Source organism: Myxine glutinosa, chromosome 8, assembly GCF_964187855.1.
Source record: "Myxine glutinosa chromosome 8, kmMyxGlut1.1, whole genome shotgun sequence".
Lineage (NCBI taxonomy): Eukaryota > Metazoa > Chordata > Myxini > Myxiniformes > Myxinidae > Myxine > Myxine glutinosa.
Genome location: NC_136268.1, coordinates 76,403,588 through 76,429,491, shown reverse-complemented (window position 1 = coordinate 76,429,491; position 25,904 = coordinate 76,403,588). Strand labels below are relative to the sequence as shown.

At 43.0% G+C, this 25,904-nt stretch overlaps 1 protein-coding gene across 1 annotated transcript in view; it reads left to right on the top strand.

The window, feature by feature from the left end:
• LOC137433141 (neuron navigator 2-like) overlaps positions 1-25,904 on the top strand; it is a 121,508-nt gene that overhangs the window by 22,206 nt on the left and 73,398 nt on the right. The window contains exons 8-9 of the mRNA XM_078783968.1: positions 1,946-2,287; positions 3,036-3,136. Of these exons, the coding sequence (XP_078640094.1) occupies positions 1,946-2,287; positions 3,036-3,136 (443 nt within the window). The remainder of the gene's footprint in view (positions 1-1,945; positions 2,288-3,035; positions 3,137-25,904) is intronic.

Sequence of the window (25,904 nt, the reverse complement as noted above, 5' to 3'; positions counted from 1 at the left end):
TTAAGAAAATATTTTGTGATAATCTTTTATTGATTTTAATTATACAATTAATCAATCAATTAGCGTACACCTCTCCCTCCCAATGCAGCCTCTATGAGGTGCACTGCGGTATTGCCGGGCGCCGGAGGCGCCCCGGCAATGCCACGCTGTAGGATATTTAATTATTTGGCATGGGGGTGGTGTACTTTGAATGTATCTGTACTTGCTTGTTTTCTTTCTTGTTTTTTTGTTTGTTTGTCCGGACGATATCTCAGCCATCCTTTGAGCTAGGAAGCTGAAATTTCGGCACAGTAGTGAGCAAGTCCTTTGTCCAAAACAGGATTTTTTGTTTTTTGAATTATCAATTAATTGAGGAGTTATTTAATTATCAGCGATTAATTAAGTACTTATTTGATGAATCAAATTTCCTTTCTCTTCTGACCATTAACTCAGGCACCTTTTGAGTTAGGAAGCTGATATTTGGACATGCCAATGACCAGGTGATTTGGCTCAAAGGCTATTTTTGATTTATTAATTAATCAATTAATCAATTAATCGATTAATTATTTAATTATTCGATTAATGACGATTTTTTTTTTTTTTAAAGTTACAGATTCTGATGAAATGTTGGTGGTTTATGTGTTCTCTGACCGAATTGATTAATAATTTAATTTTTTTCTGATTATTATTTATTTATTTTCATTATTAATCATTTATTTATTTTCTTTCTCATTTGGCCAATATCTCAGGCACCTTTTGAGCTCAGAGGCTAATATTTGGACATGAGTGACCAAGTGATGTGGCTATCAAGGATATTTTTGATTTATTGATTAATAAATTAATCAATTCATCGATAAATTATTTAATTATTTGATTAATTACTAAAAAAAATATATATTTTTTTTTCAGTTACAGATTCTGATGAAATGGTGGTGGTTTATGTGTTCTATGACCGAATTGATTAATAATTTAATTGTTTAATGATTATTATTTATTTATTTTCATTATTCATCATTTATTTATTTTCTTTCTCATTTGGCCAATATCTCAGGCACCTTTTGAGCTCGGAGCTAATATTTGGACATGACAGTGACCAAGTGATGTGGCTATCAAGGATATTTTTGATTTATTGATGAATCATTTAATTGATTAATTATTTATTGAGTAATCAATTATTTTTTTTATTTTTTATTAATGACTCATTTAATTAAATTTTTAAAACCTACATCTTCGGATGAAGCACGAGAGGTTTAGTTATGCTATTAGCCAATTGATTAAGAAAATATTTTGTGATAATCTTTTATTGATTTTTATGATACAATTAATCAACCAATTATTGTACACCTCTCCCTCCCAATGCAGTCTCTATGAGCTGCACTGTGGTATTGCCGGGCGCCCGAGGTGCCCCGGCAGTGCCGCACTGTAGGATATTTAATTATTTGGCATGGTGGCGGTGTACTTTGAATGTATCTGTCCTTGTTTTGTTCTTTTCTTTCCAAATAACGATGGACCCTCCCATGCTGAATCTTGCAATGCTTGGCCCAAGATCATTTTTGTTTAAACCCTCGCTCGACATGTATTTTCCACTGTTTTATCTCCCTAACATCATTGTCAGTGCCTTTATCTCCTGCCAGGTACAGAGGGATTTGACAATATGTACAGTGGGATTCAGAAAGGCTCAGCATGGGTCACTAATCTTGCAATGTGAAATGAATATTTTGCATGGCATCTCGGTCAGACATAATAAATCTACCTCAAATGTTTTGTCTTTTCTTAATGCACATGAGAGTTAAGTTACAGGTGCACCTACCTTGAATTGAAACTGTACCTTTGACATAATAAGTGAAGTACACTAGTACAGTTTGATGTGGATTGAGCAATTGAAACGTAGATAAAGGAAAGAATGCATTAAATTCGATCTTCAGCATATGTGATAAAAATCATGAAATTAACCTTGTATTTTCAGCTCCCAGCGATTATCCTCTGGCATCAGTAGCTCCCTGGAATTGCAGAATGGAAGTCAAGCGGTTGTGCCAGGTCTGATCTGTTCCAATGAGACTGGAGACGGTAACACATTTCTGACCTTGGACAACACTATGCCCGAAGCACTTCCACACCTTGACATTTTGCCCCCTCCACCAAGCCCTACACTTTCCTTGGGGGCCTTGAGTCAAGGCTCCAGTATAGTGAGGGTGGGAAGGACTGCCACTCCTCGAAGTGTACATTCAGAAGCACAGAGCCTTCAAGGCTCACCCACTCACCACAACATGTCTCGTGCCAGTATTGGGCGTTCATCCTTCTCTGAGAGGTTTGTTGTTATCCTCTCTGTGACCCTGTTTGTTTTATTTTTACTTCTCAAAAGATCATATATTTACTTCAACTTGGCAAAATGTGGCTGGCAGGATGGCCTAGAGGTACGCACACTCACCTCTAAGTTGTCTATAGCTTGGGTTTGAATCTGGCAGGGTAATTCATCAAGACAAGGTCCGCACCTTGGATGGGTGTTAAACTGACGTTCTGTCTGCTGGCATTAGTTGGTGATGTTAAAGATCCCACAGTCTCTTTCATGAAGAGAAGGCGAGATATTGCCGGCACCCTGGACAAATTCCAATGTCCTGCCCTGATTTCCTGTGTCTGAGTGCTGACCCATCCAGGATTGTATCCCGAGCCATATAAACTGCTTTGACAGCACCGACGCTCTGAATAGAGTATGGTTCAATTTGGTTCATGATCAGTATGGACAGTGTGATGCGAAGAAGGATCAAAATGCGCAATCTGTTCATCCAATAATTGGTGAACGAGTTGATGTTTTGCCTGTCTCCTTCATCACCAAAGTGTAGGACCTGAAGCTATTTTTGTTTCTTGCACTCTTTCCTTTTTTCCCCATTCCTTTCTGTGAAAGTAACATCATTTATAAACTTGCTCTCAAAATTCAAAACAGTTAAATACAATCATACCACTGTGGATAGAAGTCTCACCCTAAGTCCTGATGTAAACCCACATTGTCTTGATTCCTGCTGTTTGGCTGTTCCACGAGAGGATGTTTTGTGTTACAGGCACATCACGTCGTATGATCGCACACGCTCACACTCCATTGCTGGTCTGCATGATGGGGGGGATTTTCTCTCACCATTATCCTCCCAACTTCTGGGAACAGGTATTGTAGGCTACATTGTAGATTTGTTGTGCTTGCTGAATATCTCAGTGGTCCTGTACTCCCCATTTAGTTGATGAGTCTGGATTTGATCACTGCCGGCTGTCCCATAACCTCACACCTTCGTGTGGATGCCTGAGATCCCTTGATGATTTTTGCAAATAGTAGGCCATTCTGTGCTGGCATCGTCGCCATTTGCTCCTCTGACTACATCTGGAGAGGAGATGGGCACTTCCAGGTGGCATTACCCACAGTAACATTATGCTGCCCAAATGTCATTGTGACAACCCAATGACCTATCAGGTCAAGGGGCAGACAAGGCGAGATGGCAATCCACTTGCCAATATATATATATATGTATATATATATATATATATATATATATATATATATATATATATATATATATATATATATATATATATATATATATACACACACACACACATCACTTTCAATGATCAATTTATTTGTTTCGAAATGTCAAATGTGGTTTTTGTTTCTTTTAAAGGTCACATTAACAAAATCTAGAATAATTTCAACATAATTCCAATGAACTTTTGGTTCTAAGACATCTTGAAAAGTAAGTTCACCCCCACAAAAAAAATATTCCATATTAAATGCCAAGTCTGTATATGTATATATATGTATATATATATGTATATATATGTATATATATGTATATATATGTATATATATTGTTGTGGATATGAGGATTGTGTTTCTTTTATTGTTGTGTAAATTGTTGTAAAAATATCACCCTCCTTCCTCCAGTTGTGTATAAAGGTCAAAAGGGCGTCCCATAGTTAGGTCATATACAATCACGTTAGCCAATCATAGATTTCCTCCTTGTTGGTAGTTTATTTCCTTATTCTATGTAGGTTAAGGCTGTGTCTTCCATTAATTAATTCTCCATTGCACCAAGTGAAATAAGGTAGATCCCCTTTCATTTTCATTCCCAAAGTCCCATTCCCAAAGCCTCTACTGCCAACTGCATTCGCCGCCATTGCCCATGTGCTCCAACTCGGAGAAGAAGGGCGTGGCCCGCACACCATCATCAAGAGGTGGAGCCAAGAAGCCCCTATGACCAACCAAGAATGAGTGGGTATGGCTCAAGAGGGCGGGGTTATAAATCCCGTGGCATCAGCCCCCACCGAGAGTTGCGCCAGAGACAGCAGATGAGTCCTGGGAAAGCACACGACGTCCCCACGGCAGCACGGAGAGCGAACCAGAGAGTTGCGCCAGGGACAGCAGATGAGTAAGGGATCCCCACGTTGAGTCTCCACGATCCCGTTGAGTCCCCAGAGAGTCCACCACCACCAGCTTGGAGACCACGCAGTTTCGACCCGCTGCGACGCGGGAGCCAGATTGCGGTGGCATCGGTGGCCGTCGAGGTCCCGCCCGACGTCCCGTGCGGGATCAAGCTCCAGCTCCGGTTCCCGTTGGACCTTCCTCTCCTTCCACCGAATCGTTCCTGCCTTCATTCCCAATTCGTGTGAGTCTGTCTTTGTTTGTTCTGTCCTAGGTTAAGTAAGACTGCATAGGTAAGCTAAGTTTCACTGTGTCCTTCTGGTCCGTCCCTCTTTCTGCCTTTATTTTATTATCCTTCCTTCTCCTTGGTTTCTTTCAATGGTGTAAATAGTAATAATAAATCATATTCGTATTTCCTACCTCTTGTTTTCTTTCCTCTACATCCGTCGTTGTTGTCTTTTCCCTCATTGGACACCTGTGGCACGATTTTGGCCAACGTTTCAGGATCGGGTTAGTCTTGGTAACAGTTCGTGCTGCGGTTGCTAAACACCGCTCGGCAATCAAGTAACATCTTATCCGTGGTACGAACGGGCCTGTGCACCGGCCTTTCCGGAGGCCGCGGTGCAGCTTCAGGGACCACGTCGGTCAGTAACAAACGAGGGGACTAATCCCCCCTCAAAGGGGAACCATAGGCCGACGTTGGGTTCCGTAACATTTGGTGTCAGGAGTGGGATTTGAGGCCCGAACCAAATTTTTAATAACTTCAAAAAATTTGGTCAAAAATTAAGAGCGCCCGAAATTATTTTAACATCCAAATTTGAAAATCGTGCCATGGATGGTCAAGATGATCGGATGCCGGTGGGGGAAATAGAAGAGGGGTTAGGGGTAACCCAGGACCACAGGGAGGAAATGGAGGAGAGAAATGATGATGTGGTTGAGGAAGTTTCAGGTGCACAAAATGGCGCCCTCGCGCACGTGGTTGCAGAGGCACAAAATGGCGGCGCTGCAGCAGCCGAGTCCGCAGTGCTGGGGAAATTGGACCTCTTCGCGGCGCAGATGATGGGGTATATGAAAAAAATGGCTGAAACATCCAGCAGGGAAATGGAACAAATGTTGGGAAATAAATTTGAGGGGTTAGACAATACTTTTAAAGGGTTGGACAATAAATTTGAGGGTTTAGACAAGAAATTTGAGGGTTTAGACAATAAATTTGAGGGGTTAGACAATAATTTTAAGGGGTTGGACAATAAATTTGAAGGGTTAGACAACGGGATAAAAGAAGTGAAGAATGGGTTAACGGGGTTGGAAAATAGAATGGCTGCCCAGGAGAACCAGATGGAAGGAATGAAGAATGGGTTAATGGGGTTGGAAAATACAATGGACGACAAATTGCGGGAAGTAGGGGAGCAATCCGCCCGGGAAATCAAACGGATGGGGAACCAGATAGAGGAGGTGAAAATCGGGTTGGAAGGTGAACTGGATGCTCAGAGGGATGAATTGGAACAGATGAGGGCGGCATCTACTAAAGAAATGGGAGAAATGGGGGAGGAGATAAGACGAGGTGTAGGCGAGGAGGTCTCGGGGGTACGCGAGGAGGTAAAGCGAGGTGAGAAGCGTATGGAGAAAGAGGTGAGAAATGGAACGGCCAAATTACAAGGGGGCATAGAAGATCTGACGCAGGAGGTGGAACAGCTGAAGGTGGGACAAAAGGAACTAGTGGAGCAGGTAGAAAAGAACACTGCGGTACTAGGAGGGTTAAAGGCGACACAAAAATAACTCAAAAAATGACTTAAAAGCGACGAGGAGGGAATGTCAGATGGTACGTGAGGGACTGACAACGAGGTTGGACGAGGTGACAGAGGCAATGGAGACAAAGGACCGAGAGGTGAGGACGCACATAGAAACGGTTAAAGTGGCGTTAGAGGAAGAGATAGAGGGGGCGCACCGGGAAATAAAAGAGGTGAAGCAAAAGATAGAGGATGTGGAAGAGGGGGTGAGTGAAATTAAGAAGAGACGGAGGGAAACTAAAAAGGAGATAAAGGAGGAAGTAATGGAATATGTACAAGGTCGGTGCTCAAATCATGATGGTGTGCTCACTAACCAAATAAAGAGTTTGCAGGTGGCGAAGGAGGTGCGGAGACGAGGTACCGAGGTGAGTGGCGATATATGCGGAAATGTATATGGTGTGAGGGGAGCTTCAGTCGGCTTGGGGGTTGGTTTGGACCCGGGTGTTCGTGAGAGGCCGCTGGTGAAGTGTGCGACAGGTACGGAGTGCGAAAGAGGAGGTGTGCGAAAATGTCCGACTCTGGGGTGTGTGAGGAAAAAGTGCGCGCCGAGGAGTGAGTGTGCTGTCGAGGATGAGTTGGTTGTAGCTCGTGTGCGAGGGGGCACATGGAAGCACGGGATGGGGAGTGTTACGGAGGGTGTAACGGGAGAGTGTGCGCAAGAGGATGCGTGAGAAAGGTGTGTAACAAAGGAGTGCATGAGGAAAGAGTGCGCTGTCAAGAGTGGTGGTGAAAGTAGTAAGAGTGACACGGAGCGTGAGTTGGTTGTGGCAGGTGAGAGAGGATGTACACCTGGAATGGAAGGAAGCACACCTGAGATGGTTGAGCGCGTGTGGGAATGCACACTGGAGTTGGTAGTGAGGCACGTGGTTGGGTGTACGGAGGAGAGCACACCTGTGGTTGTCACCGAGGAGGTGACCGAGGAGGGAGCGCGAAGAGGTGTGTTGGTGAGGTGTGTGAACGACGAGTGTGTGCAAAGGTGTGCAGTGGTCAGGTGTGTGACAAAGTCTGTGAGCGGAATGAGTGTACCTGGGTGTGTAAGAGAAGGTGCAATGACGAGGAGCATGGGAACGGCTGGATGTATGAGCAAGGAACGGGCTTCGGGGAGTGAGCACGCAAGTGGAGCATCGACGCTAACCGGGTTAGCGGTTAGATCGACTTATAGCCGAAGCGGGCCCTTGGTGCGTGCCGGGCAGCTTTGCGTGCCGCGGGGATCGTGACCGCGGCGGTTTCGAAAGAACCGCCGTACGTGATCCACGCCGGGCCTCGCTCTGAACGGCCGCGTCCGTGCTCCACTAAGCGGAGCGGGCGGCCCGGTAGGAAGGGTCGTCATGGCGACCCCCTTTTGTTGAGGCGTTCCGGGAGGGCGAGATCGGGCCATTGGACGGCTCCGTGCCGAGATGGTGCGTTGGATCTCGGCCCGAGTCAACCTCCTTGCCTGCACCGAATGCCGGATGTATCCAACTGCCGGCACCAAGCATCCCGCATTCATTGCTCTGCGTTGCGAAGCCGAGCTTTGGAGATGAATTGGCGCACCGAGAGGCTCTAGTGAGTAGACTGTGATGAGGATAGTGTTTTGGACCCGAAATTGAAAAACAAAATTTGATGATTGGCAAGGATTGGCAGAGCGATGATTGGCAGATGATTGGTAGTGATTGGCAAATTTTTAATTGGCTGAAATTTGATGTGCCAAATTGGTAGTGAGAGATACCCGATGTGATGGGATGGCAACTCTGCCATCCCTCACAATGGGGGCAAAGGAGCAATAGCTATGGGGTTTGGCAGTGAAAACTAGCCCGGGAGGGTTAGGATATAGTGTATAGGGACCTAGAGATTGACCATAGGTAACGCTAAGGTTAGGTAGTGACAATGACACCTGTAGTGGGGACGCAGGTAGATTAGTTTGGATAATAATGACGAGGGAGCGCAATAGTTTAAAGGGGCGACTGGGAAGCGCAAGTTCCAGAGGGGAGTAGTTAGATGAGATGATGCTGTAGGGGAAGTGGTGGGGTGAGACTCAAGACTCCAATGACCGGACACAGGTTCTACAAAAGGTCTGGTTTATTAACTGGTTTATTCACTTCATTCCATTACCAAATAATATCGTTTAACTCAATGGACCAGGTTAACTCTATTCGCATGGTCCTTCTCGTTCGGCCGATGTTCCTCCGCCATTCCCGTCGGGCAGAGGTTCTGAGTATGAGTGCTCTCTCTCAGCGCTGTTCACAGGGTTCCGTTCCGTTCCGTAGGTCAGAGCTTCTGGTGACAAGTCTCCTGACTCATAGTTTGCTCTGGTTTTTATGGGCCTTGTCGCGCTAATCCTTTCTCCGCTAATGCCCCGAGGTCATGCATGCACCGAGTCCTGGCACCAGCTCGCTCCCCTCCTGCTGCGAGTTCCATTTACCAAACGATAGGGGGGTGCTCCAGCCTGGGGCTGTGACCAGGTGGACAAGAGATTACCATGTTCGTGCGCATTCTTGGCATTCATTTACGAAATCGTTACCAGTCTTAATCAATGAGTTACCAGTGCCAATCAATAAGTTACACTGAGTTACACTTCCACAATTCCCTCATCTTTTTGTTTTTGTTTATATTAACCATTAATCTAAACATCAATATAAGTAAACAGTCAATCACTACAAGTAAACATCATTACAAGTATAAGTAAATAATCAATCACTGCAAGTAAACATCATTACAAGTATAAGTAAATAATCAATCACTGCAAGTAAACATCATTACAAGTATAAGTAAATAATCAATCACTGCAAGTAAACATCATTACAAGTATAAGTAAATAATCAATCACTGCAAGTAAACATCATTACAAGTATAAGTAAATAATCAATCACTTTGGTAATCAAATTCCCTTAGGCATACACCGTCATCCTGCAAGAATCACAAAACATTTCGTTGGTCATTGACTCCTTCCATATTGTTCAATCTATTGCATTTGCATCACAAATATATTTTCAAAACAACACTTCACCATCACCAAGATACAACAATTTCACTTCATTTTCAAGTTTTGTAAAGCATCTGCACCATCTGGCAAAAACGTTTGCCTCCACACAAATGTTGACTTTGTTTGAAAGGAAGGGCTGATCACTTGTGTTTGAATCCAGGTATGAAACATTTTCGCCTAATGTCTTCATAGCTCCTGCACTACTTCGTGTAGGATTTCGCTGTTGTGGTAACATTGCGGAGTCATAGACTGACCCTGCTCTCCTTGTAGCATTCTTGCCACTTTTTGCTGTAAACCATTGTAATTCCTGAACAAGGCCTTCACCCAGTTGTAGTCGACTTGCCTCCTCCCTCATTGTGAGTGGGCAGCAAGTATTGGTGTGACGTTGATTGGCCAGCAAGATGTGGAACAGGGATGCCGGATGCATCCACAATGATGTTGGGACCATGGTGTTCAGGTCATCCATGGTCCATACCATGGTCATGCGTTATCATCGTGTTGTTGGTTACCTTATTCAAACACACCGTCACGAAGGCTTTCAAGCAAGCCACCACTAAAACAATTGCCAATATAACTACTAAACCAACAAACAAGTCTGCTACTCCTTGTATATATTCATACCTATGACATAATTATATGTTGATGACATTCAACATTATATACCAAACTAACAAGCTTCCTAAAAGGTAAATAAAGAAAATCCCTTAATATGTAACATAAATCAGATTATTTGTCGTACCCTGATCCCCCTATCTCCCGGGGTTGAACTCAATCCCCTGATCATGAGTGTAGTTGTGATACATTTTTCACTCATGTTGTATTAATATCAGTAGGTAATTGTATGTCATGTAGGCAAATAAATGTCACTATCCCAAGTAGGAATATCACATGTTGAAAATGTAATGTTTATCAATGCAAGGGGTGTTAAAATGTAATTCAAATGACTGTAAATCACGACTATCATTTATCTGCCACTGAATGTTCTGCTGGGCTGCTAGGTGCAGCCTCATTTTCTGTGGGATCGTCCACCTTAGCCCCATGTGCTTGTTTGCAATGAGGGGCATGAATCCAACTTTCTATTTTGGGTCCATATTTTTTCCTATTCTTATCAATCTCCTATGGCTTGTATACAAAAAATGCCAGTGAAACAATGATTCGAAGAATTAACTTCAAGGGGTCAATAAATTTATTCTATAGCCAGATCTAATTTTCCCATCCAATAGTTTGCCTTGCCACATGTCATATTATAACACTTTAATAAACCTTCGAAAAATGTTTCCCATCTCAACAAATTTCCTTTTTTCAAATAGCCATGTGTAACTTACGTATTTAACTACAATTTCCTCTCAATTTGTTTGGCCTAACTGGCCGCAAAAGTGGCTGCCAGCATGCAGTACCGTTTTTTATCTACCAAGGAAGTGTTCGTCCACAAAAGACCTCTACCAAAATGTTGTTTGTAAAAACAAATCTGGGATTTCTGATTACATGGATGCACACTCTCAGGACATTTTCAGGCTGCTGTTAACAATCCACTACGATAAATTAATTCCTTTACCCACAATCAAATAATTAGTACAAATTGAGGATATTATCCCTATCACATTCTTTTATAGATTCATGATGTTGGATCTAATTTTTTTCCAATAATTTTCCACTGCTGTAGGGAAGAACAATAGCTCTCATAAGTCTTAGTAATATCGTACTTAATTTACCCAGCATCGAATAATTTATTTACTATCCTTTCTCATCTGTTAACCAGTGACTTTGTTTGAACTCCAGAACTGAAAAACTCATAATAGTTCAAACCAGCAAAATTTTCTTTACTATTTTCCCATATCATCTATGCCTAAAACACATCCATACATACAGCACAATTTATATGCTGATAAAATTCAAGTTTATATCTATCTATAATTCCAGCAATCTCTGTGTGTGTGTGTGTCTGTGTGTCTGTGTGTCTGTGTGTGTGTTTGTTTGTTTGTCTGTGACCGCTGTTTCTCGACAACCACGGGTCCGATATACTTTAAACTTGCCAGGTATATTGCTGGGGACCCGAGGATGTGCCTTTTCAAGGTTTCATATTAATCGGACAAGTAGTTACCGAGCTATGTCCAAAAAACGATTCAACCAATCAGAGCAGCGAGCTATCACGTGTGCCGAACGTGCCGAACAGACTCTGCCTCGGACGGCACATTTGAGAGCGTATTCATTTATTTCACGTTGGCAAACTATGTTGGCGTTAAACTATGTTTTAAAACTAATTAAAACTAATTTGCCATTCTTTCGCTTTCCTGCGCCTTTGTGCACGCTATGGCGATTTCTTTACCAAACTCCGCAAGCCGTTCGCTTTGGACCAAACCATTTCATATAAATAGAGGGGGGGGATTGTCACCGTACTCGCAAGCCGTTCGCTTTGGACCAAACCATTTCATGTAAATAGAGGGGGGGGATTGTCACCGTACTCGCAAGCCGTTCGCTTTGGACCAAACCATTTCATGTAAATAGAGGGGGGGGATATAATTTTAGATATATATATAGTACGGGCATGCCCTAGTATATAAAAATCCATGAGCAGAGTACTCTGGGAAGTCAGTGTAAGACCTCTCCAAAATTTGGCTAATTTTGTACTCCCACATTTTTATGAAGCTCATATCCATAAATAGCTTTGATTCTCATATAAATTCGATCACAATGGAATCCCAAGATTACTCCCAATTTTTGCTATTAATGAATAGCTGCTCATAACTCAGCAAATCAAATCTTTATTCTCCATCTCCCTTGACAAAAGTGATAATTTTCATAACCAAATTATATTTCTATTTTTTTTTATTTTACGAATTCTCTCGATATGCGATCCCATCCCCATGGAACTATCTATTTTTTTTTCAGACAAGGCACACTGTCGGTGTCAACAATCTTGTAAGATTGATACACAAAAACACTAACATTGACACACAAAATACCCACACACACATGCATTATGCATATTTGTTTGCGTTGGAACCCTTATTTACAGATCCGGATGGGTGTCAACTTTATTTCAATTTCTCAAAATTTGTCCTTCAATTTTATAAGCGCTAATACACAAATGGACCAAAAAGTTTATTCTTAGAAAACCCCTATGACATCACATTGACATTACCCTTTCAGTTCCCACAATAATTAATCCAAATTTGACTACCCACCCATTTGTATGTCAGTCGACCACTGACCTATCAATCGTGTGGAACAATAGTCGGAAATTCCCACCTGATCATGATGTGACTCTTGTCAATTGGTTTGCCAAAAAATTGCAAAGCAATTGTTCCAAACTTTGTAAATTTAAAATTTTGTGCCCAACATAAAAGATCCAATTTCGGCATTTGATCAATTAATTATCAATTTGCTTACAAGCAAAAGAAAAATGAATAATTCTTGCTCCGAAAACTTTTCAGACCCAAGAATCATCGACAGTTATTCATGTTTGTCCAGTAATCTAATTTGTTGAGGCCAATCGTCATTTGGGATTTGTCGCAATGAAGGCCTAATCATTGTCTGAGGTATCGGTCAGCCCTGGTACCCTTGATCTTGGTTTACCCTATGAACTTGTCTTCCTTTTGGTATACGGACATCCTCTTTTCCAATGTCCCATCCGTCCACACTTGAAACACCGGTTTCTGTCGTTGCCTGGTCTGTGCACCTGTGCACTTGTATTGCTGGGCTGCATCCCTACATCCCTGAGTTGCCACTGCAATCTCTCGTTATCTCCCGAAACACGAAAAAATTCTCTGTACCGTCCTTTTTGGGGAGACAACTGGAAATCAGATGGGACAACTGTCCCTTTCATTCCTAATTTCGAGGGCAGTTGTGCATTTGTCTCCTCCACTGTATCCTGTATCCTTTTTATTTTAAGTTCTAGATCCGTTATCCGTTCTTGCTGTTCCCGTTGTCTGGATTCACCATCCCAAAGATGGAATGCAAGCCAGTCTACCGTTAGATTCTGTCTCTTCCTGGCTTTCAATCTTTGTTCCAATCTTTCCAATCGACTTCGCTCAAATGTACCATCTCTTGGAAACTCCTCATCATGTCCCTTTGTCCACAAATACCAATTCTCGACCTGCCTTATAGCTTCGGCACCATAACGGTCGTACATATGATGTGTACAAGTACCTTTTTGTGGAATCTCTGGTTGTCCTTGTGTATTCTTGCAGGCTCCATTTCCCATTCTGCCTTTTATCAAAGTAGCGTTGGATGTGTTGTAGTTTGTTCCTCTAAAGCTTCACTCGTACCTCCAGGAAGGATCTCTCCACCTGTTCAAACGGTGATTTCCAGAGAATCTCCCTCACCTGTGGCTTTTGCACAATCCAATCTCACAGATCAGTATTTGCAGATGAGCCAGAGGGTCAGTATGAAATGGGTGAATCCTCAGGTGTCCGCTCTGTTGACGGGGAAATCACACAATGGTAACCGCACATATATATCTGTATATAAACTCACCACCTTGCTCAATTTTCCAAGGTTGTCTTCACATTGATAATATCTCACAAAGATATCAAAGCTTCTTTCTTGAGACCGCATTTTCATCAATCAAACAATCAATATATTCAATTCAATTTATTCAGTTCAATTTATTCAGTTAAATTTATTCAATTAAATTCAATCAATTAGATTCAATCAATCAACAATTCAATCAATTATTCAATTTCAATTAATTCATCAATATTCATCAATAAATCAAATTAATCATTTTGGATGACTCCTTGCATAAGCCCTTTCCCCAATGATGTCAGGACAGGTCCATCCATTGACTGAGATCGAATCTCATCGGTCATCACCTCTGGTTCGTACCTCATGTCAATTGATGAATCACCGTCCTGTCCTAGGGTCATATCTGACATATTTCCCCATTTTGCCTGGTCTCCACAAATTTTCTTTGCAACCACTAAAGGCAACTCATCCTTCATTCGTGAGACAGCCAAAATGGATGGCAGATATTAAAGTTCTTTGGGAAAAATATCTCATCATTTTTCTTTTAATAGTACCCAAATCTCTTGGCAATATAAATTTCGTAAAACTCCTGAAATAAGACTGTAAAATTCCATCAATCATGCTAAATTTTGAAACTCCATCGCTTGTAACACCCAATTTATCCCATAGGGCTTGAAAGTTCTTTCCCAAGTTCATGCAATCATTCTGCATTTGAACCCTATGATATCATTCATAATAATCATCATGATTTTATAGTCATGGTCCTATCATAATCATCTATTTAAAACGAACATTTCCTTTATCACCACAGCTATGTGGTATAATCAACAATAGAATAAAACTGTACATAGCAACAGGCTACCTCATGGCCACTTAGTATACCTATTGACAATAAGTCATAACAATATCGAATAATCATTGAACAATTAAAAAATCGCTTCCACTGCTCCAGCCGCAGCATTCGTCATTTTGTCTGCTCATCCGCGTGACCAAAACGAAATAAAGGGAGCTCAACCATTACACAGCGCTTTTAATGGCGCATGCCATAGAAACTCAACGCAATTTCGACTCGGCCAGCAAACGAGCAAATTTTGCAGGATGTTAACTGGAATTAGTCGTGAAAATATATCCAAAATACACAAGAAATACACACCCACACAAATAAACAACATTTATTCCGTTCAACAGAACAAACATTTCCTCTATCATGACATGCATGTCTTCAAAATTATATGACCAAGAGAAAAAGTAAAACTAATTAAAACTGCGGGCAGTGATGATCCGGGGACCATACCGCTCCATCCTGATTGGACGAGTGCATGCTAGAGTCGTTAACAACGACAGTCCAGATCCGATTGTTCAAAATTTCAACTCAATCGATCGAAAAATGAACGCAGGGATGCATTTTAAAGGTGCAGTGGCACTAACTGAGTTGCCACGAATATGGCCACGAAATTGCCAATATGGCCATCACAAAATATTTTCCTTAATCAATTGGCTCATAGCATAACCAATCTGCAAGTATCTCATCCGAAGATGTATCTCTGAGGAATTTTAATTAAATAAGTCATTTATAAATCAACGAGTTAATTTATTAAATGATTAATCAATAAATCAAAATTTTTCTTGACAGCCACATCACTTGGTCAGTGTCATGTCCAAGTATCAGCTTCCTTACTCAAAAGGTGCCTGAGTTAATGTAATGTAATTACTGTAATAAGATTACTGCAATTACTGTAACTAGGGCATGCCCGTACTATATATAAGCTAGGACGTGCCCGTACGTGGGTGCCCGTTCCTTGCCAAAAAAAAAAAAAAAAAAAAATTTGTGTAGGGGTGTGTGTGTGTAAACATCCTAGGGCGTGCCCGTACGTGGGTGCAAAAAAACATGCGTGCAAACAACAACAACAAAAAAAAACTTTGAAACCACGTGGCAGTAACGACCACAGAACCCCCCCCCCCTCTATTTACATGAATGGTTTGGTCCATTCGCAACGACCACAGAACCCCCCCCCTCTATTTACATGCAATGGTTTGGTCCATTCGCAACGCCAAAGCGAACGGCGAACGGCTAAATCGCCATAGCTCGGTAAGTACTTGTCCGATTAATTTCAAACCTTGAAAAGGCACATCCTCGGGTCCCCAGCAATATACCTGGCAAGTTTAAAGTATATCGGACCCGTGGTTGTCGAGAAACAGCGGTCACAGACAAACAAACGTACAAACGTACAAACAAACAAACACACAGAGATTACTGGAATTATAGATAGATGATTACTGTAATTACTGTAATTACCAGAACTGTAATTACTGTAATTACCTCAGGTAATTACTGTAATGTAATTACTGTAATGTAATACGAAATGTAATTAATTAAATAAGTACTTCCTTAATCGCTAATAATTAAATAACTCGTGAATTCTTATCCGATTTACTTAACATTTGAGTGTCCCCAAAACGTTGGAGCCAAAACGTTGCAACAACGAAAGTGAAACGTTGTAGCGACGTTGTGGAGACGTTAGCAAAACCCAACATTTGAATGTTCCCAAAACGTTGGAGCAAAACGTTGCAACAACGAAAGTGAAACGTTGTAGCGACGTTGTGGAAACGTTAGCAAAACCCAACATTTGAATGTTCCCAAAACGTTGGAGCAAAACGTTGCAACAACGAAAGTGAAACGTTGTAGCGACGTTGTGGAAACGTCAGCAAACCACAACATTTGAATGTTCCCAAAACGTTCCAACAACAAATGATCACAAGTAATTATCACATTGCAATGACCTCTAAACATTCCTAAACCAATAAGCTAGTCTGGCGATGCCAAATACCTCACACGTCTGTCATCTTAGAAGTCGCTGTTTGCTTTAGACAAATACTTATCAAAGCCTTCAGACAAACTATTAGCAATATTATTCCTAGGATTAAAATTATTAGGATTATTATCAAATATTTATCAAAATATTAGGATTATCATCAAACCAATGAATGACTCAATTTTTTTTTTTTTTTTTTTTAATGACTGCACATCCAAACCTAGATATTTTGAGTTCCGTAACTTTAATACTTCAAATTTTCCATTCCTTCCCTTCCTGATCCTTAGATGTAGGGATGGGTTCTTTTTAGGATCATGTTGCATCGAGCATTATTTTCCAAAACAGTGTGAACATTAAACTACACCATTACCTCTGACATCCCACAATTAACATTAGCTTTCCCATGATGTCGCGATATGACCTTATAATCCCATAAAACTCTTCGTTGCTTTAACATCCAATATGAAAATTCTCATTTAATAGCAATTCTAATAATTCCGACCATAATTGAAATAAACAACGTCAGAACATCAACAAAGATATGCAACATCTTGGTTGGTCAATGTCTTTATACCCATTTTGCTTGTCTGTCTACTTTTGTTTCCTGGTAACACCTGAATACTTTTGTTTCCTAGTAACACCTAGTTTCCTTGTTACCTCTACCTATGATTTAATAACACTTTCCACAGTTCATCTCATAGCAATTTTATATTAAAATAAATAGTATGTCATTTCTCTTGAAACAATCCAGCCATAAATATTATTTGGAAGTCTTCTGCTGTCAGAACACAATTTCTCTGCCGTCAAAGGCTAAAGTTTGGCCTCGGTGACTCCTCAGCTAATTGTCACTTTTTTTTTTTACAAAACAAATATCTTTTATATTTATCCCATTAAAATCCCATTACAATCCCATATCTTGTCACCCTTTGCATTGTTGAAAGCACAACCGTGAAGCATGTCTCAAAGGCTTAGTGATGGACCTGGACAAAATTTGATGCAATTTTCATCCAATCGCCATCTTTCATAATAATTCTGGACCGGTATAAGATGGGGTTGTCTATCATGAATTTATTTGTTGATCGAACGAGTTTTAGATATGGTGGGAAAACTGAAAAAAATTATTTATTAAAAACGGGTGTACACGATTGTACACGTGTACGGACCTTACCGAACCTTACCGAACCGGCAAACAAATCGCCTCATGGTGCACTTCATGAGCCGATTTGCCCGCAGACCAGAGTAAGGCTTTTGTACATATCCTCGCAAGCTCACGAATAATAGAATCATTTAAAACGTTCCATCCTTGGATTACCTATGGACAATCACAAGTCCCACACACCAAATCCTCCATGTATATACACGTAACTATTCCCAAGTTCGTAAATCATACTGGACAAAAACAAGACACACTCACCTTTAAAGGTCTTGTATGTGTCCAATTGATCTCAGCGGTGCCTCCAAATTGTAGGGGAAGTGGTGGGGTTAGACTCAAGACTCCAATGACCGGACACAGGTTCTACAAAAGGTCTGGTTTATTAACTGGTTTATTCACTTCATTCCATTACCAAATAATATCGTTTAACTCAATGGACCAGGTTAACTCTATTCGCATGGTCCTTCTCGTTCGGCCGATGTTCCTCCGCCATTCCCGTCGGGCAGAGGTTCTGAGTATGAGTGCTCTCTCTCAGCGCTGTTCACAGGGTTCCGTTCCGTTCCGTAGGTCAGAGCTTCTGGTGACAAGTCTCCTGACTCATAGTTTGCTCTGGTTTTTATGGGCCTTGTCGCGTTAATTCTTTCTCCGCTAATGCCCCGAGGTCATGCATGCACCGAGTCCTGGCACCAGCTCGCCCCCCTCCTGCTGCGAGTTCCATTTACCAAACGATAGGGGGGTGCTCCAGCCTGGGGCTGTGACCAGGTGGACAAGAGATTACCATGTTCGTGCGCATTCTTGGCATTCATTTACGAAATCGTTACCAGTCTTAATCAATGAGTTACTAGTGCCAATCAATAAGTTACACTGAGTTACACTTCCACAATGCCATGTGTTTGAGGATCGAAAGTGTATTGAGCAGGGTATGAGTAAATGATTGTGATTGTGAGTTGTATTGAGCGTGGGAGTGTATGGAGCAGTGAGGGAGGAACAGGTGAGATTGCACAGGTGTGCAACTGAACAGGTGTATGGAGCAGTGTATGAGTGAGTGATGGTGATGTGTGTTGTGTTGACCAAATGGTCCAGCAAGGAAGGAGGGTGCAGGTGGCACCAGGTGAGATTGCACAGGTGTGCAACTGCAGGTGTATGGAGAATGGTTGTGTGGATTACATGGAGTGTGGAATATATGGAGTATGGAATGGATGGTCGTGGAGTGAGTATGGTGGAAACTGTGGAGTGGAGTGGATGGTGCGAAGGTGTGGATGGGGGAAAGGAGGATGGACCCCATCACGAATACCCGGGAAGGGTGGTCTAAGTGTTAGGTAGAGGGTACAGGTAAATTGTGGTTGGATATTGGCATCTGTGGTGGGTGTGGAAGAATGGAGTTTGAATGGGTGCATTAGTGTCATGGAAATGGCTGGGCGTGTAGCCTGTTAGTGCGTGTAGTTGAATGGGCACTCCACTACTGTGAGGATGTCGGCCAGGTGAGGACGCAGGTGGGCTCTGGGAGCCGGTAGGGTTGTGGGTGGGGCCCGAGGATCCGGAGGACGGACCCGGGTAGCCCAGTGCCAGAGGGCACCGAGGGGTGACAGAGCCAGGAGGGGCCTTCCCCAGTTAGATAGGTTAGGGTGAGGAGCTAGGTACGCTCGGGTGGCGACTGCAGTGGTGGAGGTGTGCAGGTGGGTAGACCTGCTGGCACCTACACGACTCAGCCCGGAAGTTGTGCAAGGGCACCGGGAGATGAATCGGGGGAGTGAGACCCCAAATTGAGAAGCACCACAGTTTGGTCAATGGGAATTGGTTTTTAGAACCCATAGTGTAAGTTGGCCAATGGATTGGCAGGGAAAGACCCCGGGTAGTGTAAAGTGTGTTAATGTCATTTAGAAGATAGTTAGGTTTGAAATCTCCTTGCACCATCTACATCCACTCACCTGAGGTAACGATGGTACTCCACACCATGCCATGGTTGTTTTTATTATTTTTGGTGCAAATGTTTTGGATTGTGAGACGTATCATGACGTGGGTGTGACATTGTGCTTTGTGTTCCATCTCTCCCTCCTTATGAGGATTGATGATGAGTTGGTGATGGCAAATTTTGGATTAGAGGGAGTGAAGACGAATTTGGTATAGGGGAAATATGGGGAAGACGAGACATTAGTGACGAATTTGTAAATGTGTAGATTGTTGTAAATATGGGGTAAGGGCAAGGGTAGAGTAGGTAACAGGGGGGGTGACATACGGTAGGGACGAGCTTTTCTCCGCTCCGTCTCCATACGCACCTCGCCTTGCATTGCCTTTATTGATGTGTACCCTTGTGACCTTACCCCTCGCTCACCTGTCTTCCCCCCCCCCCCCCCCCTTGTCTCCCACACGAGGACTGTGCGCCGAGGGGAGCGTGCGGGAGTCCGCCATTGTGCGCCCGAAACTCTCGCAACCACAGCTGTCTGCATCGATGCACCACCTTATGGACCACATGTCTGTGGCTGAGCACCACTGATGGACCCCATGGGTTGGGGCATGGCCCCTCTGCTGGAACCGGCCATGAAGGCCCGAGATCTTGCTGGCGGACCTTGGTCACAGGGCACCGATGCCGCACAGGTGAACCACAATAGTCGGCCCTGTGGGCCATAAATAAATAAAAACGGACACATTTGGTGCAAGTTTTATTTCCACCAAATAGGCCACCAGCAAGAAGAAGAAGAAACACATCAGGAAGAGAGCAATAGCCAGCAGAGGGAGCCGAAGAGGAAGACCACCACCAAGGGTTTGTTGTTTTTATTTTTATTATTGAACTGTGATGACTGTGCACCAAAGGATGCTTTGTGGTGCTTGATGGTGTTGGTGCGTTTCTTGGTGCTTTCTGGTGCGTCGATGCAGGGCAGACTGTCTCCCCCCCAAAAGAAAAATCACAGGTCCTGGGTTGCGTATTGTAAATAAAAGTAGCGTCAACTGTAAATAATACTCCCCCGTCGTAAATGTATAGTTTGAAGACAATTCCGCAATTCGGTTAGCTGTGGGCGTGAGTCTGTTAGGTAGGGTGCAATGGAGCAGCGGGACATATTTATTTGTGTTTTAAAACTGTCACACTCAGGGTCAGGTTAAATGTAGAGGGAACTACACCTACGTGCCACACTAAAAGTAAAGGTAATAGGCCCGGGACGTGCATAAGAGGAGGAGGGTGCAGTGTTGTGGATATGAGGATTGTGTTTCTTTTATTGTTGTGTAAATTGTTGTAAAAATATCACCCTCCTTCCTCCAGTTGTGTATAAAGGTCAAAAGGGCGTCCCGTAGTTAGGTCATATACAATCACGTTAGCCAATCATAGATTTCCTCCTTGTTGGTAGTTTATTTCCTTATTCTATGTAGGTTAAGGCTGTGTCTTCCATTAATTAATTCTCCATTGCACCAAGTGAAATAAGGTAGATCCCCTTTCATTTTCATTCCCAAAGTCCCATTCCCAAAGCCTCTACTGCCAACTGCATTCGCCGCCATTGCCCATGTGCTCCAACTCGGAGAAGAAGGGCGTGGCCCGCACGCCATCATCAAGAGGTGGAGCCAAGAAGCCCCTACGACCAACCAAGAATGAGTGGGTATGGCTCAAGAGGGCGGGGTTATAAAACCCGTGGCATCAGCCCCCACCGAGAGTTGCGCCAGAGACAGCAGATGAGTCCTGGGAAAGCACACGACGTCCCCACGGCAGCACGGAGAGCGAACCAGAGAGTTGCGCCAGGGACGGCAGATGACTAAGGGATCCCCACGTTGAGTCCCCACGATCCCGTTGATTCCCCAGAGAGTCCACCACCACCAGCTTGGAGACCACGCAGTTTCGACCCGCTGCGACGCGGGAGCCAGATTGCGGTGGCATCGGTGGCCGTCGAGGTCCCGCCCGACGTCCCGTGCGGGATCAAGCTCCAGCTCCGGTTCCCGTTGGACCTTCCTCTCCTTCCACCGAATCGTTCCTGCCTTCATTCCCCCATTCGTGTGAGTCTGTCTTTGTTTGTTCTGTCCTGGGTTAAGTAAGACTGCATAGGTAAGCTAAGTTTCACTGTGTCCTTCTGGTCCGTCCCTCTTTCTGCCTTTATTTTATTATCCTTCCTTCTCCTTGGTTTCTTTCAATGGTGTAAATAGTAATAATAAATCATATTCGTATTTCCTAGCTCTTGTTTTCTTTCCTCTACATCTGTCGTTGTTGTCTTTTCCCTCATTGGACACCTGTGGCACGATTTTGGCCAACGTTTCAGGATCGGGTTAGTCTTGGTAACAGTTCGTGCTGCGGTTGCTAAACACCGCTCGGCAATCAAGTAACATCTTATCCGCGGTACGAACGGGGCTGTGCACCGGCCTTTCCGGAGGCCGCGGTGCAGCTTCAGGGACCACGTCGGTCAGTAACAAACGAGGGGACTAATCCCCCCTCAAAGGGGAACCATAGGCCGACGTTGGGTTCCGTAACAATATGTATATATATGTATATGTGTATATATATGTATGTATAATGTATATGTATATATATGTATGTATATGTATATATATGTATATACAGTGGTACCTCGGCTTACGAGTGCCCCAACGTACGAGTTTTTCGAGATACGAGCCGTCGCTCGGGCGGTTTGTTGCTTTGGGATACGAGCCGAGATCCGATGTACGAGCTCAAAAAATTTATTTTTTTGAATTTTCCGGTTGTGGCTTCCGGTTCCGGTCACGCAGTTATCTTGCCGTGAAAGCATCTCTGCCGTGTATCGCTGCTGTTTTGTTTGTGAAAGTGGTTTTTTCTGTAAAATTTCGCGTTTTCAACCATGGGTCCGAAGAAAGTGAGTGCCAAGGGTGGGCCTGAGAGGAAGAAGAGGATGATGAGTTTGGATACGAAACACGCAATCGTCGAACAACATGAGCGAGGTATGCGTGTTGTCGACTTGGCGAGGCAGTACGATCGTACTACTTCGATGATATGTACGATTTTGAAGCAGAAGGAGTCGATAAAGGCTATAACGCCAGCCAAGGGCGTTACGACCATTTCAAAGCAACGGACCTCTGTCCATGAAGAGATGGAGAAGTTGTTGGAGAAGAAACAAACCTCGTTGGACAGGTTTTTAGTGAAACGCCCGGCAAGTGAAAGCGAGGACAGTGTGGCGAAAAAGGCAAAAGGTATCTCCTCCACCTCTGCCAGCATCTTCGTCTGATCTTCAAGGTAAATACATACAGTACACTTAATAAAACCAGTTTATTTCTTTACATTCTCTTGTATTATGTACAGTATATACGAGGTCGTGCTTGTTTATACATTATTTGTTATTTATAAAGTACATTTTTGTTATTTAAAAGCACCTAACAAAAAAAATTGGTGTTTTTTTTTTGAGGCTGGAACGGATTAATAGCATTTCAATGCATTTGAATGGGAAAATTTGCTTTGACTTACGAGCGATTTGGCTTACGAGCTCCGTCACGGAACGGATTAAACTCGTAAGCCGAGGTACCACTGTATATGTATATATATGTATATATATGTATATTATATATATATATTGTTGCGGTTTTGGAATAAAAGGTTAATTTCCCCTCTTAGTTAGTTACACTACAACATGTAGCCAAGCTTAAGTTCAGTTATTTCTTAGTAAATGTAAGCGTAGACCTTTCCTGTGTTAGTTTTGCGTTGAGTAGGCCAGTGAAAATTAGATGTCCTTATGGTGCTTTGGCTTGGTATTGGTGCTGAAATACCACGCGGCAGGCCTGAACAAGTCGACCGAGGCCGAAGGAAGGCGGGGCAGGAGGAGTCGGAGTGACCGGTAAGCACGAGCCGCCAATCAAGGCTCAAGGGGAGTGGTTTACCACTGCGGCAACAGGTGGGGTTTGGAACATTCGAGTTGCGCCGGGGCGGGGCCATACAACCCTGCTCCGAGCCCCCACCTCAGTTGAGAGATGGTGAGAGTATACGGCAGATGAGTGGAGGAGACGCCGATGAGTACAGACGAGTTGGGAACGCACCTCAGTATTGAGTCATATCGTATGAACTGAGTTACCCCGTTGTACACGAACTTGCCCTGCTCCCCGCGCTCTGCGCAGTATTAATCGCGCTGTAAAGGACGACCCGCGCCAGGCCACAGACGCGCGATTTCCTTCCTGCCTGCTTTCGCCGGGATACGTGCTGTGACCGCCAGAGGGCCACGCCGGGTGAGCTGTTCCTGGAGCGACCGAAGCAGTCGCGTTTGGTGCGCGAACATCCTTCCTCCATCTCCCCGTGTGCGTAAGCAGGCCCATTGTCTGGGTTTTAAGGATAAGATTGACTAAGTTCTGCCCTGTGTCCCTTTCCTTCTACCAATTCCTGTGAATGTAAATAAACCCTATTCTTCCTTCTGATTCGACCGGTTCGTCTTTTCCATCATTGACCTCGCATGGTACGAATTTGATCGCTTTAATCGGGTTCCTATAGAAAAGTAACAGCACGAGTCACGTGGTACGCATTCCGCTCGGGCGTGTACTCCATTACGCGTGGTTTGTGCGAGACTCGATCCCCGCTTCCGCTGCGGCGTGGGTACTCAAGGTATGTGTGAAATTGTCCCGAAACCCTTTTCCACGTTTGCCCGAAAGTGGCGACTCAGTCTCGCGGTTTCGAAGAGCCAAGGAGAAAAAGGGGCTTAATCTCCCCTTTGTAACGGGAACGGGCTTTGAAGATCCGCAACAATATATATATATATATATATATATATATATATATATATATATATATATATATATATATATATATATATATATATATATATATATATATATACAGTCATGTGAAACAGTAAGTACACCCCATGTAAAGTTTTGACTTTTTCAACATATTTCAACATACAGCTATTTGATCTTGATTTCAACAATATTGATAGATAAAGGTGATATAATATAACAAATATCATGAAACATTTACATTTTGTAGTCCATTGTATCATTTAAATAAACATAAATGCAAATTTTGCATGTGGAAAAAGGAAGTACACCCCTACATTTATCACCACTTCAAATACCTAAAATTAAAATCAGGTGCAAATGATTAGAACATTGTTAGAGAGGATCTTCGAGGAACCTTTCTTATTTGAAACTCGGGCATTTCGTTTGGTTTGCTCTTTGATGTTGAAGTGTGCGGTGTCACCATGCCTAGATCAAAAGAGCTCTCTGAGGCCTTTAGAAAGAAGGTTATAGATGCCTATGAGTCTGGGAAGGGATTTAAAAAGATCTCCAAACAATTTGAAATCAATCATTCGACTGTCCAGAAGATCATCTACACGTGGAGAAGATTCCAAACAACTGCCAACTTGTTCAGGCCAGGCTGCCCCAGCAAGTTCAGCCTGAGAGCAGACCGCAAGATGCTGAAAGAAGTCTCTAAGAACCCCAGAATGTCATCACGGGACCTACAGGTAGCTCTTGCCACTGTTGATGTCAAAGTGCACGAGTCTACCATCAGAAAGAGGCTGCACAAATTTGATCTACATGGGAGGTGTGCCAGGAGGAAACCTTTGTTGTCCAGAAAGAACATCAGGGCAAGACTCAAGTTTGCCAAAGAACACCTCGGAAAGACCAGCACTTCTGGAACAATGTGCTCTGGACAGATGAATCAAAGGTAGAGCTATTTGGCCACAGTACCAGAAGACATGTTTGGCGAAAACCAAAGACAGCATTTGACCACAAGAACCTGATACCAACTGTAAAGCATGGTGGTGGAAATATTATGGTTTGGGGCAGCTTTGCTGCATCAGGGCCTGGGCAGCTCACCATCATAGAATCCACTATGAATTCTTCATTGTACCAGAGGGTGCTTGAGGATAATGTGAGGCCATCTGTCGGAAAGTTGAAGCTCAACCGAAGGTGGACCTTGCAACATGACAATGACCCTAAACATACTATTAAATCCACCAAGGAATGGCTGAAAAGAAAGAAATGGAGGGTTCTGGAATGGCCAAGTCAAAGCCCGGATCTAAATCCCATCGAGATGTTGTGGGGGGATTTGAAACGAGCTGTGCATGCAAGAAACCCCTCAAACATCACACAGCTGAAAGAATTCTGCATGGAGGAGTGGGCAAAAATTTCTCCCAGTCGATGTCAGAGACTGGTAGACTTATAAGAAACGCCTACTTGACGTTGTTTCTGCCAAAGGGGGCAATACCACCTATTAGAGCGAAGGGTGTACTTACTTTTTCCACATATGAAATTTGCATTTATGTTTATTTAAATTATACAATGGACTACAAAATGTAAATGTTTCATGATATTTGTTAGATTATATCACCTTTATCTATCAATATTGTTGAAATGAAGATCAAATAGCTGTATGTTGAAATATGTTGAAAAAGTCAAAACTTTACAT